At 40.1% G+C, this 13039-nt stretch overlaps 1 protein-coding gene across 1 annotated transcript in view; it reads left to right on the top strand.

Moving 5' to 3' along the window:
- txlng (taxilin gamma) overlaps positions 1–13039 on the top strand; it is an 85209-nt gene that overhangs the window by 31186 nt on the left and 40984 nt on the right. The window contains exon 4 of the mRNA XM_084309030.1: positions 5965–6056. Within this exon, the coding sequence (XP_084165156.1) occupies positions 5965–6056 (92 nt within the window). The remainder of the gene's footprint in view (positions 1–5964; positions 6057–13039) is intronic.

The following is a 13039-nucleotide window of genomic DNA, read 5'->3' as shown; positions in this document are numbered from 1 at the left end:
GAAATATGGGTGAGCACCACTTCCGGCCGCTCACTTCCGGTTTTGGCGATTCGCCGATCGGCCACCAGATGCCGGTCTTGAACCGTTGGAGAGTTGAGAGGAGATCTACAGGAGATCTCAAGTCTCCGTGGGTGAAATATGATAGCCATGACAGATTTGTGAAATATTGATCTCAAAGACGCTGTACGACGTCATTGGCAGATTACGCATGGCGAGGAATGACGTCTAAAGTCGTCCTTGGCGATTAAAGGGTTAAATGACAAACGGCATTGCTTGTTGTAATTAACACTTTGATTGCCCAACCCGAGTTTTCTCGGGTTTACCCCCCGCGGGTTGAATGCCCACTCACTACCGTTGGAAATTCAGCCACTCCAGGCGCTCGGATGTGAAAAAAGCGCCCCCTATTGTCTCCCAGATGGTAATTCACCCTTTTGGATTGAATTCAATGAAAATGAATGAGAAAAAAAATCCCTGACTCCACATTTTACTTCTCACTCACGCAGCCGGGGTCGATCAGCTCCACTAGTGAGCCTCAGAGCAGCGGGATTGTGTTTTTACAGTATACACGGTGAATCAATAAAAGGATAGATTTTTTTCGAATGGCGATCAGGAATTGGAATAATCCATTTGGATACCATCTGATCTCAGGTAAGGAATCTATGTTACCAGTCTTAGGATAATCAGACTCGTTTTCACGGAGATATAAGCTTTTATGTGATATGGCTGATTGACTGTGCGAGCGGTCAGGAAATAGGAGAATCGATTTTCAGCTCGCGGCCAGAGCGTGCGTGCACATGTACTATCGATAATCTAGTGTTTATTTGAGGGCTTCATAAATAGGCCGAAAAATGACAAAGTTCTAGAATATTCCAGTAAAGGGCGATTATCATGGAATGTCTTCATTTTTCCATAAACTAGTGCTTTTCAAAATGCTAGAAAACTGAAATGAAGCAATAAAAAAACATCTGCTACGACAATGTTGACTGGAAAATGAGTCTTTGATAAGCGACGGGCAGATTGGACACATAGCCATAATTTAAAACATAGATTAGGTGATATTAACGTTAACATTGAAGTGGTGCTGGGCATTCAAGGAGGTAAAAAGGAATTAAGCTTGGGCAGTGAAAGTGTTAACAAAGAGAGGCAGAGTTGATTTAGCAAAAGAATTATTTTTTTCATATTCGAATCCCATGCCCATCGAACGAAGCTTGGAAGTATTTAAGACCGCCCTAGTAACCAGTTATCAGTTATCCTATATTTTCCTAAGGGAAAAAATGCAGCACGCTCTAAATGTGTTGCAGCCTCTTCGATAAATAACACGAGTACTGCATAAGGCGATGTGTCCACAGACTAAGTTTTTTTCAAGGCGGACCGCTTTGAAAATCTAAAATATGCATGCTCAGAGCGTTTCCAGAGCGTCTCGCGACTCCCGCGGCTCCGCCACTTTGATTAAAAATAAAAAAAAAAGTGACTGAGCGGCGCTCCGCTCCAAAAGTTTAACAACTTTATGCGCTGGGAGCGCTCCGCCCAAAAAACCGCTAGCCGCAGAGAGCACTAAAACAAGAGGCGCGGCTCTGGGAAAAGGAGCGCGCCTGTCGCGTCTTTAGCATAGAAATTAATGACAGAAAGGAGCTGGCAACTCATAAAAAGCTGGCTGTGGACACGTCGCCTCGCGTTTTAGCGCTCTCTGCGGTTATATACCTTTGATTTCGGGGAATCAACCAGAACGATTCGGGCTTATTACACGTGTTTTTATCTCACGATCTATGGGAAAAGGCTGGATTATCTTGGAGATGCGTGATGTTTAGCGTGTAATAAACTACAAACTACAGTGTGTACTTAAGCATTACATCACACGCAGGAGTGGTTTGTGACCAATAAACCATGCCTAGGGGTGGTTGTTAGGCCCGAGGCGCAGCCGAGGGTCGTTAGACCCCCCTAGGCATGGTTTATTGGTCACAAATCACGACTGCACGTGGTGTAAAGCTTTTATACAACTGCCAGATTCATCCAACCTTATTTCTATACAATAAACACACATTAATCGAAGATTTATTGAAAAAACCATCCGCCAGAAAAAGTAGTTCCCACAACTCCATGTGGAAGCAGCTTGAAGTGCATCCAACCAAACTAACACATCCAACTGTGTATTATTGGAATGATTGAGAGAAGTTGCCTCATGTGGAAGCAGCTTGAAGTGCATCCAACCAACTAACACATCCAACTGTGTATTATTAGAATGATTGATTGAAAATTTATTAAAACGTTTTCTTTGCCCTATAGGAAAAAAACGTTTTCTTCGCCCTATTTTTTTATTTATTTCTTTTAGCCTAAACTTAACCAGTTGGAAACCAGGGGTACAGTAATAAAATTAGCAATCAACCAATCAATCAATTCAATAGACCATGCTCACTTAAAACAGCGCTGCTTCTCTCTCAGTCTGACTCCCCCGCTGTTGCAGACAGGAGTGTGTGTGTGTGTGTGTGTGTGTGTATGTGTGTGTGTGTGTTTGTGGGTACGCCAGCGTCGGACAGTGTGAGAGAGAACGCTGCAGTTAGTAGAAAGTAGGAAGGAAGAAATTTAAATCAATCAATTAATCTATCAATCAATCCGCGATTTTTCTTTTGTTCTAGATTGAGTCAAGACCCATCAATTACATCATCCAACATTGTTTAAAGGACTAACACATTCCCCTTGACAGAATCGCTTCATATTTAGTCGTTATGGTGCTTTCAACATAACCATTTGTTGTCCGCGATCTTGTTTTCTCCCGGAGTGAGCCGGGGAGGGTTATGTGATTAGGTTGTGGGCGGGTCCTGAGCCCAGGACCGTGGATTGTTGCCAATAAAGACGTGTGAATGGCCAATCAGAATCGAGAAATTTGCATGCCGTTGTATAAAAACACTTTTTCCATGTTGGACTACAAGTAGTGTCTGTCAAATGAGCCACACCATTGTCTCCACAGCTATAATACAGAACACACACAGCTCTGCAAACATCATGAAACACCGCGGAAATGACCGTTTTAAGATGGCGTTCTAGCGGCAGAGATGGGGATTAAGCGTGGCGCTGAAAGTGTCAGCGGCAACATACAGGTCCGTGACATTGAATAGAATATTATATACGTATATATACATGGTTGGCGTTCAGCGGTTGTCGAGCAAACGTGTATATAAACGTTGTTGGCGCAGATTGAGTTAAGGACTCTTATCACAGTTGTTTATACACCAGGGATGTGATTTTTTTCGTTTTAACCGGATTTCCGTTTTTTTTAATACCTAAAATCACGATAAAAAAAGATTCATATATATATACCGGTGTATATATATATATACATTTTTTTTTATATATATAAATATTGAGCTTTAATGTATGTTTTGATTTTTTTTCCACCTGGTCTAAGTGAAACGCGAAAGCAACATTTATCAGACCTGCTATTCTTGCATAACAGATTTTCATTGGCTATCGATAATTTTAGCAGTTTTGTTGAGTGGCGCGAGATGCTGTAAAGACGTCAACACACTAACACTGGATTGCTTTTGTAAAACTGACCAACCAGGGAAGGTTACTTGCAAGCAGTGCAGCTGTCTGCCACTCAACACTACTCAAGGGAGAGCAAGCATTGTCCAGTTAATGTGAAGCTCTGTAGAAACATCAAACTCTCAAGCATGAGGTACAGAAGCCAACCTAGACATAACCAAGAAGCTGAGATGGAGAAATGTCACCACCTTCATTCTCAAAATCGACCTGAGAGCAAAGCAAGAGTCCATTAGTCCAACTGCAGCCCTTCGCAGTAGGCACGATTTCCAGAGGAGGCGGTTACAGGTGTTGCACAATCTGGTTGCAAAGAAGAAAAGATAAGGTCCTAATGTTATTGTTTGACCCAGGATGACTTGGGAGGGGTCAAGATGACCCCCTTTAAATTTTTTAGGCTGACAGAGATATTTGATTAATTTTCTTTGTCCCTTTCCTCTCCCACCTTCCTCTTCCCTGTAAACAGTTCAATCTATACAAATAAAATGTGTTCATTCATTCAAATGGAGTGTTTATAATAAATAAATAAAAATAGTTTTGAAAATGTTTAGGTTTTTTTCTTAACACATTTCTTATAATTCCGTGATCGTCGTTAAATGCTTTATGTAGTATGGGTGATATATTGATCAGAGCAGTTTGCATGGATAATAATAAACAAACAGGCTGAAAGTAACGTCAGCGTCCTCTTACCGTTCGACAATGGCGATCGCCTAAATCCATTTCAGGTTTGTATAATCATAATACACGGCCAAATCGTATCGATTATTGCGTTATGGCAGCGATCGCTACACACGGACGTGTGTCTACAGTCCCGCAACAATATGAGAGTGGCCGGACTCATTTCGGAGACTCACTGAGATCGACTCGTCCATTTCCGGTTTGGCAACTCGCCGATCATCCACCAGGGGGCAGTATTGAAGCGTTGCAGAGTTGTGCCGGCTCACACTGCATCAGACCAGGCTCCGTGAGGGAAATATGAATAAAATGGCGAAAAAATTAAATATGATCTCAATAACGTCGTACGCGTGTTTTGGCAGATTTAGCATGAACTTGAAACACGTTGTACAACGTTTTTGGCGCAGGATGTGTTAACACTTTGAGCGCCACGCCCGAGATTTCTCGGGTTTACCCCCCCCCCCCCCCCCCCCCCCGCTGGTTGAATGCCCACTCACGAGAATTCTCGTATTTTTATTTTTTTATTAGCGATCTGAAATCATATTGCATCAAGCGAGCCTACCGTTGGATATTCCAGTCACCCCAGGCTCTCGGATGTGAAAAAAGCGCCCCCTATCGTCTCCCAGATGGTAAATCACCCTTTTGGATTGGACTCAATGAAAGTGAATGGGATAAAGGATTTCTGACTCCACATTTTACGTCTCACTGATGCAGCCGGGGTTACCAGAGTTCATTCTGGAGCCGCTGAGCCGCGCGGAATCATGTGTTCTACTGTATGCACGGTTGATCAATACAATTATCGATTTTTTCGAATGTTGATCAGGAATTGGAATATGCCATTTGGATACCATCTGATGTCGGGTAAGGAATCTATGTTATCAGTCTTAGGATAATCAGACTCGTTTTCACGGATATATATATAAGCGTTTCCACTATATGTGATATTGCTGTTTCACTGTAAAAGCCATCAGGAAATAAGAGCAGCGATTATCAGCGCGCGGCATGAGCGTGCGTCCGCCCACATATACTATCGATCATCTAGCGTTTATTTGAAAACGATTCATAAATAGGCAGACAAATGACAACGTTCTGGAATATTCCAGTAAAAGGCGATTATCATAGAATGGGTCGTTTTTTCCGCGAAAACGAGTGATTTTCAAAATGCTATCAAACGGAAATGAAGCGATAAAAAAACGATCTGCCTCCACAATGCTGACTGGAAAATGAGTCTTTGATAAGCGACGGGCAGATTAGACACATAGCCATAATTTAAAACATAGAGTGGGTTTGGGCATCAAGGGGGTAAAAAGGAAAACACGGCGTGGCATCCAAAGTGTTAAGGCGCAATCACATCCCTGATACACACCTGCAGTCACCCAGCATTTTTAACTGTAATTTCTCTTCTGCTTCATGTATTACATACCTTGTCATTTTATTTGTTTGTTTGATGTGAGTTTGAATTATTTCCCTTACCTCTGTGATGTACATCATCCGTCTCTTCTATTTTACCTTTTTAAATACCTTTAATCTTTTTTGGGTTACCCTTTGCAAGGCCCTTTTGTCCTCCTCTCCAGGCCGTCATTGTAAATAAGAATTTGTTTAGGATTGACCTGCCTGGTTAAATAAAGGTTATACATAAATAAATATATATATATGAAATTAACTGTTCACCTAGCAACTGAATAGCAACATAATTATTCTTAATGTATATATAGTTGAGAAAATTGATGAGTGGTTATTGTTGTTGTGCTTCAGGTAAAGAGGTGCTGCTGCTGATGCAGGCTCTGAACACCCTGGCTACTCCTGAAGAGAAGCTGGCTGCCTTGTGCAAGAAGTACGCTGATCTGGTAAGCACTCATGAAAGACTATCTCTGAACTGCTTTTACCCTAGGGACATTGCAATTACACCTAACACCTTCCTGGTGAGCTGCAGGAGTGCAGCAATGTGGCTTTGTTATTATGATGCGAGGATAAGAGACGGATCTCTTATTGTGATGTTATAACTAATCTTATATAAATAGAAAAGTAGTCTAGATTTGAGATTTTATTACCATTTAAAATGTACAAAATAGAGCTGGCTCATATTTAGGGTTCGGTACCGTTACCGCTTTGCTGGGGAGAGGTCAAGTTAATACATAAAATATAACACCATATTATGCAGTGAAGCATTGACATTCTCCCATCATTCTTTAAAATGCCCGTAATTTGAACTTTAAAATCAGATATGGTAGTGAGGGCCTGCGGTTTCAGTTTTTTTAAGTCTATTCCAGCAGAGAACATGAAGGCCCTTTTCACAAACTGCAGGTTCTGGATACTGAGGCATATAAATAGTCCTGTGATCGTAAGCTGTAAAATGGGTTTGATGTGATGGTGAGGTATGAACAGAGGTAAAATGAAGGTGTACCAATGAGGCAGTCAAGGGCGGCCAGTTAACTTTAGCGTACAGAGTAGGGCTGGGCGATAAAACGATAACGATAACTATCGCGATAAATTATTTCCTCGAAATAAACATGAAACGTGGTCGCAAAGTTTCGATATATCGATTTTCCAAGCTTGGATATGAGCATGCACTAACAACCAATCGGTGAAGGAGATGGCCGAGAGCGAAGGAGACCAGGAAGGAGACCCAGCGCTGCACCTCTGGGTAGAGAGGTAGGACTCACTCAACAACAAGGCTTGCTAGGCTAACTAGCTTGCACGGCGACGTTTTATATATTTACGTGCAGAGTATGTGTGCGCTGTGAATTCTTGAGGCCACGTTCATAGTAGTGTGGGGTATACAGTGGACGTCGTTTCAATATATTGTGGCGGAAGAGAGTATTTTAGTGTCATATTTATTACATTGCCATGAGATATTCCGCTTGTCGGCTAACTTCTAACGTGCGCGGACTGATGACGACATCAACTCGACTCGAGACATTCGCAGCAGCATAAGTTAATTAAACTTGACATACATTCGACAATTCGACGATAATTATCGATATAGAATTATATGAAAATAATTTTATATTTTTATCGCGATAACGTTTTTGGTCATATCGCCCAGCCCTAGTACAGAGTGCAATGATGGGTAAGTGATCTATATCCGGTAATTAGGGATGTCCGATATTATCGGCCGATATTGGCATTAAAATGTGATATCGGAAAGTATCGGTTTTCAAAAATAAAATAATAAATTACATTTCTATAACCTTTATTTACCCAGGCAAGCAAGTAAGAACAAATTCTGATTTTATTTGTCAAAAGTATGCATAATGTTATGTTAATTCCACAACAAGACATATGTAATGTTAATTACCTGAAATTATTCAGTTTTTTTGGGGGGGGGGGAACCCTGCATATATCGGTATCTGTTGATATCGGTATCGGAAATTAAGAGTTGGACAATATCGGTATATTGGTATCAGTATTGGCATCCCTACCGGTAATACATCTTAATACACCATGGTAAGCATTGTCCAACATGTGTAGTGAGGTGGAGCAGGCATTCATGTATAAAACATCGCCATAATCGAATACTGGTAAAAAAGTGGCAGCAACTAGTTTCTTTCTTTCTGAAAAATAAACCCAACCTCACTTTTAGTTTCTTAACACTTTCCGTGCCACGGGTCCGGTGCCCCGGAACCCTGTTGCGTGCCAACGCCCACTTCAATGATAGAGCTCTCATATTTGCGAACGCATAAACTATATATTAAATTATGGCTGTGTATAATATGGCTGTCGCTTATCAATGACTTGTTTGCAGTCAACATTGTCGAAACGGATTGTTTTTTAATCTGTTCATTTCCGTTTTATACCATTTTGAAAAACTCGTTTTTTGAAAGTTTCAGGAAAATATAAAGATTCTGTGATAATCGCCCTTTAGTGGAATACACTGGAATACACAAAAAACATTGTAACTTTTCGGCCCATTTATGATCGTTTTCAAATAAACGCTAGATTATCGATAGTATATGTGTACTTATGCACGCTATAGAAGCGGGCTGAAAAATCGATTATCCATTTCCTGATCAGCACACACACACACACACACACATAGGGCCCACGTTGATATCTCTGTGAAAAAAGCTCTGATTATCCCAAGACTGGTAAATAGATTTCAGTTCAGAGTTTTTATTTGCCACATGGAATCATACAATCAGAGTTTCTTCATTACACAATCATAAATATCATTCCATGGACAAAAGGAGCAGGAAGAAGAATAAATCTTATAGTTGCCTAAACTAAACAAGTGTTTACTTAATGGTCGGCGTACAACCTAATTTACACAAATAATAATTTATACCATTATACAAGAAACACACAATCCACAGTTAAACAAGAAAACATTTAATAATAATAATAATAATAATAGAATAAAGAATAAAAGAGAGAAGAAAAAAAAGATCTCACTATTCAGATCACATTTGATTTTCATACTGATTAAATATTTTCTTTGAATTTTTTTTGAATTGATAAACACTATTACATCCCTTAACACATTAACTGCCACAGAGTTTGCCCGTCTCATACCACTCTCTGCCACCACTCTAAGCCTATGGAGATGTTCACCTTTTTTGCAGGGCTATAACTTTTTAAATTGTATTGCTAAATTGACATTACTATGGCCCATTCAACATCGATTATCTATCGTTCAGGATGTAGGAACATTATACTTTTTCATTCATAGATTCATAGGAAAATACTGTCTAGAATATAAATATGTTTTTATAGTTTTCTGCAGTAATTCCTAGAACGTGAGTTATAGGCATAAACGCATATATATAGATTATCAACTGCCGTTTGTTGCCGATACACGCTATATTAAAAATTTCAACTGTACATGATCCTAAACGTTATGACTGATCATGCGCGGATGAACGGGGGGGGGGGGGGGGGGGGGTCGTTTATAATTCCGTGATCGTCAGTAAATGCTTTATGTAGTATGGGTAATATATTGATCAGAGTAGTTTGCATGAATAATAATAAACAAGCACGCTGAAAATGACGTCAGCGTCCTCTTACCGTTCGCCGATGAGAGTGGAGGAAAAAGATCCCACTTATATCGACTAGATCCATTTCCGGTTTGTATAATAATTATAAACGCCCAAATCATATCGATTATTGAGTTATGGCAGCGATCCATATATACGGATGTGTGTCTAGAGTCCCGCAACAATATGTGAGTGCCGAACGCATTTGCACGGAGATCACCAGAGATCCATTTCCGGTTGTAACTCGCCCCGATCACCACCAGGCGGCAGTATTGAAGCGTTACAGAGTTGTGCAGGCTCCCACAGGGCTGTACAGTGCGATGATATGATCGCAAATTGCCCCCTAATTTGGTCCGTGAGAGTTTAAAATAATATCTGGGGGCAAGCTTGCGAGTGGTGATTTCAACCTTTCATTCGCATTTCACTCCTAAATTAATCCATACAAATTGTAGTAAAACATTAGCCTACAACCAGGGCTGTACAGTGCAATATAATGTTGCGGTTGTAATTTCATTAGACAGACCAGCGCGGACCTTTAATAACATGCAATTTAATTGACACGAGCAATGAGCTAACGGTAGCTGCTAACCAAGGTATTCATTAGGATTATGCTAAGCTAACTAGCGATCTCTGCTAACCCTGGAAAACGGTCAAAGCGGACTCCACAAGACTAGTTCCATTCATGAGGAAAGGGGGTGGGTTATATTGACAACGCTTGACAACAGAAGTTTAAACATAACTTCATATTTATTGGTTATTCATTTCTGTATATCATTCAATTTCGATCTCCGTGTGTCTCCATCTCCATCTCTTCCTGTTTACATTCAAGTGTGACATCATCACCTACGGCAGCTTAGACCAGGGGTTCCCAAACTTTTCAGGCCAGGGCCCAGAAAATAAGGCGTCAGAGCCGCGGCCCAATGCACATCGTCTGGCTTTTTTTTTTATTTTTTTTTTGCCAGGTGACCGATTTTTTAAGCCAAATATCACTTCAATCCTATTAAGTTAGTTCAAGTTGGTTATTCATTTATATGTGCTATTTATGAGAGGGCTAACTTGTTGCAAAATAATAATGATAATAATAATAGCCTCATTAAAATTAAGGCCTTATGTGCCACTAGGCACGAAGTGGATAGGTAACGGGTAACATTAAAATACTATTGTTGTTTCGGTTGTTTTCAGCGTTTTATGTGCATAATCTGTTATTTAGTTTGAAATGTTCGTTGAAATAAGTAGATTTTTCGTTTTTGTTTATTTATTAAGTTAATATAAAACCATATAGTCACATTTTAGAATACAATAGAATAGAATTTTAGAATACAACTAGAAACACTGTCCTGGCCTGCTTCTAAGTTCAGTCACCTGACAAAATAAATAAATAATTTTTTTTTTTTTTATAAATCATCTCACGGCCCACCCGTGGCTGTTCGCGGCCCACCTTTGGGTCGCGACCCCGACTTTGGGAACCACTGGCTTAGACGATCAAAACGCGAACCTAGAACAAAACCCCGAAGGGGGGGGCTGGCTCTTGTTCGTTCTCGCCCCCCCCCCCCCCCCCTCTCTCTCTCTCTCTCGCTCTCTCTCTACATTCAATGATTTAAAGTAGCCAAATGTTACACACAGTATAAATACTAACTGGATAGTTGATGATATAAACATTTAATTTCATTATCTGAAATATTCTAAAATCATTAAGTCTGTGTGACTATTATTTTCTCACAGTAGTGTGTGTGTATATATACATATATATATATATGTGTGTGTGTGTTTGGCTAAAGTGGATAGAAAACACAGTACTGTGTAAAAGGCACCCAAGAGTTTTTATATAAATTGTCTTGGATGTAAATAATTTTTTTTATTAGTGTGTCAGACTACTCTTAGTACATTTTCATTAAATTATTTTTTAAAGCATCTTCATGGTTTAATAATGCAAACATATGTTGCAGGGACTTATTATAATCATCATATTGGCGTGACTGTATGCATCAAAGGGTTAAATCAAGCATTTTTAAGTGCTTTAGAGGAAATGTCAAAATATCGCGATATCATTTAGAGGCCGTATCGCCCAGCCCTACTATAATGGTAAAATAGTTATTTAAAAATGTGCCCCTAAAAAATATTCTTTGCCCCTAAATTTCTCATTTAGGGGCAAGTGTGCCCCTAGTGAAAAAGCTTAGCGTACAGCCCTGTCCCACTGTATCAGCCGAGGCTGGGTGAGGGAATTATGAATACCATGGCGAAAAAATTAAATATGATCTCAATAACGTCGTACGCCGTGGTTTGGCAGAATTAGCATGACCTTGAAACACGTTGTATGACGTTATTGGCACCAGATGTGTTAAGCTCGCTATGGAGAGAATTCCACAACTTTACACCAATAACTGAAGGACACATCTGTTTAACACATTGGCGACCGCTCCGACCCGTCTAATATAGTGGTTGAGGACCAGCTTTTGTAAACAGACCGGTGTCTTTTTGTACAGCTAAATCTATACTTTATAGTATTGCTATCTGTCCATTCTCATTGTCAATTGAGTTCATAAACCGTCCCTTCAAAATGGCTTAAAGAAAAAAAATAATGCATCAATAGGTTGTCATTTTATAGCGCTGTGAATATAAGCATTATAGCGAATTTTGTCTCGTATATTTTCTGGAAGGCTAGTTATAGGGCTAATAGCTGCTAATGTTATATTCAACGGCATTTCCGTTTTACATATGCTAAAGAAATAACTCAAACTGCATATCATCGGGACTGTCCCAAAGCATGTATGCATCAAAGGGGGGGGCGGGGGACGTCGTTTATTATTATTGATTACCAATAACAGTGGTCGTGTAACTAGCCACATACGCTGCTTGGCTGGTTGCGTATCATAGCAAGCTCTGATCCGGCTGTAATTTATGTGAAAAAGATCTTACCATGAGCCGGTGAGATGCCCCCGAGCATTTCCCAGTTATCGATCGGCATCTGGTAGATCGATATGTCCATTGGCTGATGATAAATCCCCTTATTCCATGGTGAAATCTGCGATTCGAAACGTAATGCACGGTACAGGATGCTGGTTCAGAATCCGGGTACTGAAAATCTCCATTGAAAGGAAAAAATTAAAGTTATCCATTCGCCCACGGGGCATACTGCAGTGGAGCGATGGCGCCCCTAAGAGGATCTGGCTGGTATTTCACATCCTCGAATTCACAGACTTAGGTAATATATGCAGTGCCGCTCTGCGACCTTGACCCGGTTATTAAAATGTAATAAAAGCAATAACAACTTGCCACGGCTTTATACGTGATTCTGTCCACAACGCATGGATTCGAAACCCGTATTAACTCGTGGTTGGGCGGCAAAGTGTTACGTGTGGTACGTGCAAACTGATGTTTAAAATTTTATTTTCTCCTACTAAACTCACTTTCTAAATGAAAAAGATTTTGTAGTTTTTCTGGCAGTGTATTATTTCTTGCCCTAAACATAATTAACATTGTTTGAAACTTAACCATGTCTTCAAGTTTAATTATTCTAGATTTAATAAATAATGTATTTGTGTGTTCTCGATAACTCACTGTGATTCTTACAGCCCTCTTCTGTAGTATATATAATGGTTTTATATTGGTCCCATAAGTCAGGGCTGTACAGTGCGAGATATATATTGCACGTGCTACAGCAACATCCGTCTGTGCGATGAATGGATTTACTTCAGTAGCACTGGTGCGATAGGCATTCGGTTCATATAGATACTCTTATTTTGAAAATCCTGTCGCTGGGCTCATTTCTGCCCAAGCGCAGCTCCAGCTATAATATCTATGGCTCCGGCAGCTAGCAACGCTCAGTTCGTTTCGATACTCTTATTTTGAAAATACTG

Source organism: Notolepis coatsorum (genome assembly GCF_963971535.1).
Source record: "Notolepis coatsorum genome assembly, chromosome: 2".
NCBI classification, from domain to species: Eukaryota; Metazoa; Chordata; class Actinopteri; order Aulopiformes; family Paralepididae; genus Notolepis; species Notolepis coatsorum.
The sequence above is the reverse complement of the archived record's forward strand: the minus strand, read 5'-3'. Positions and strand labels throughout refer to the sequence as shown.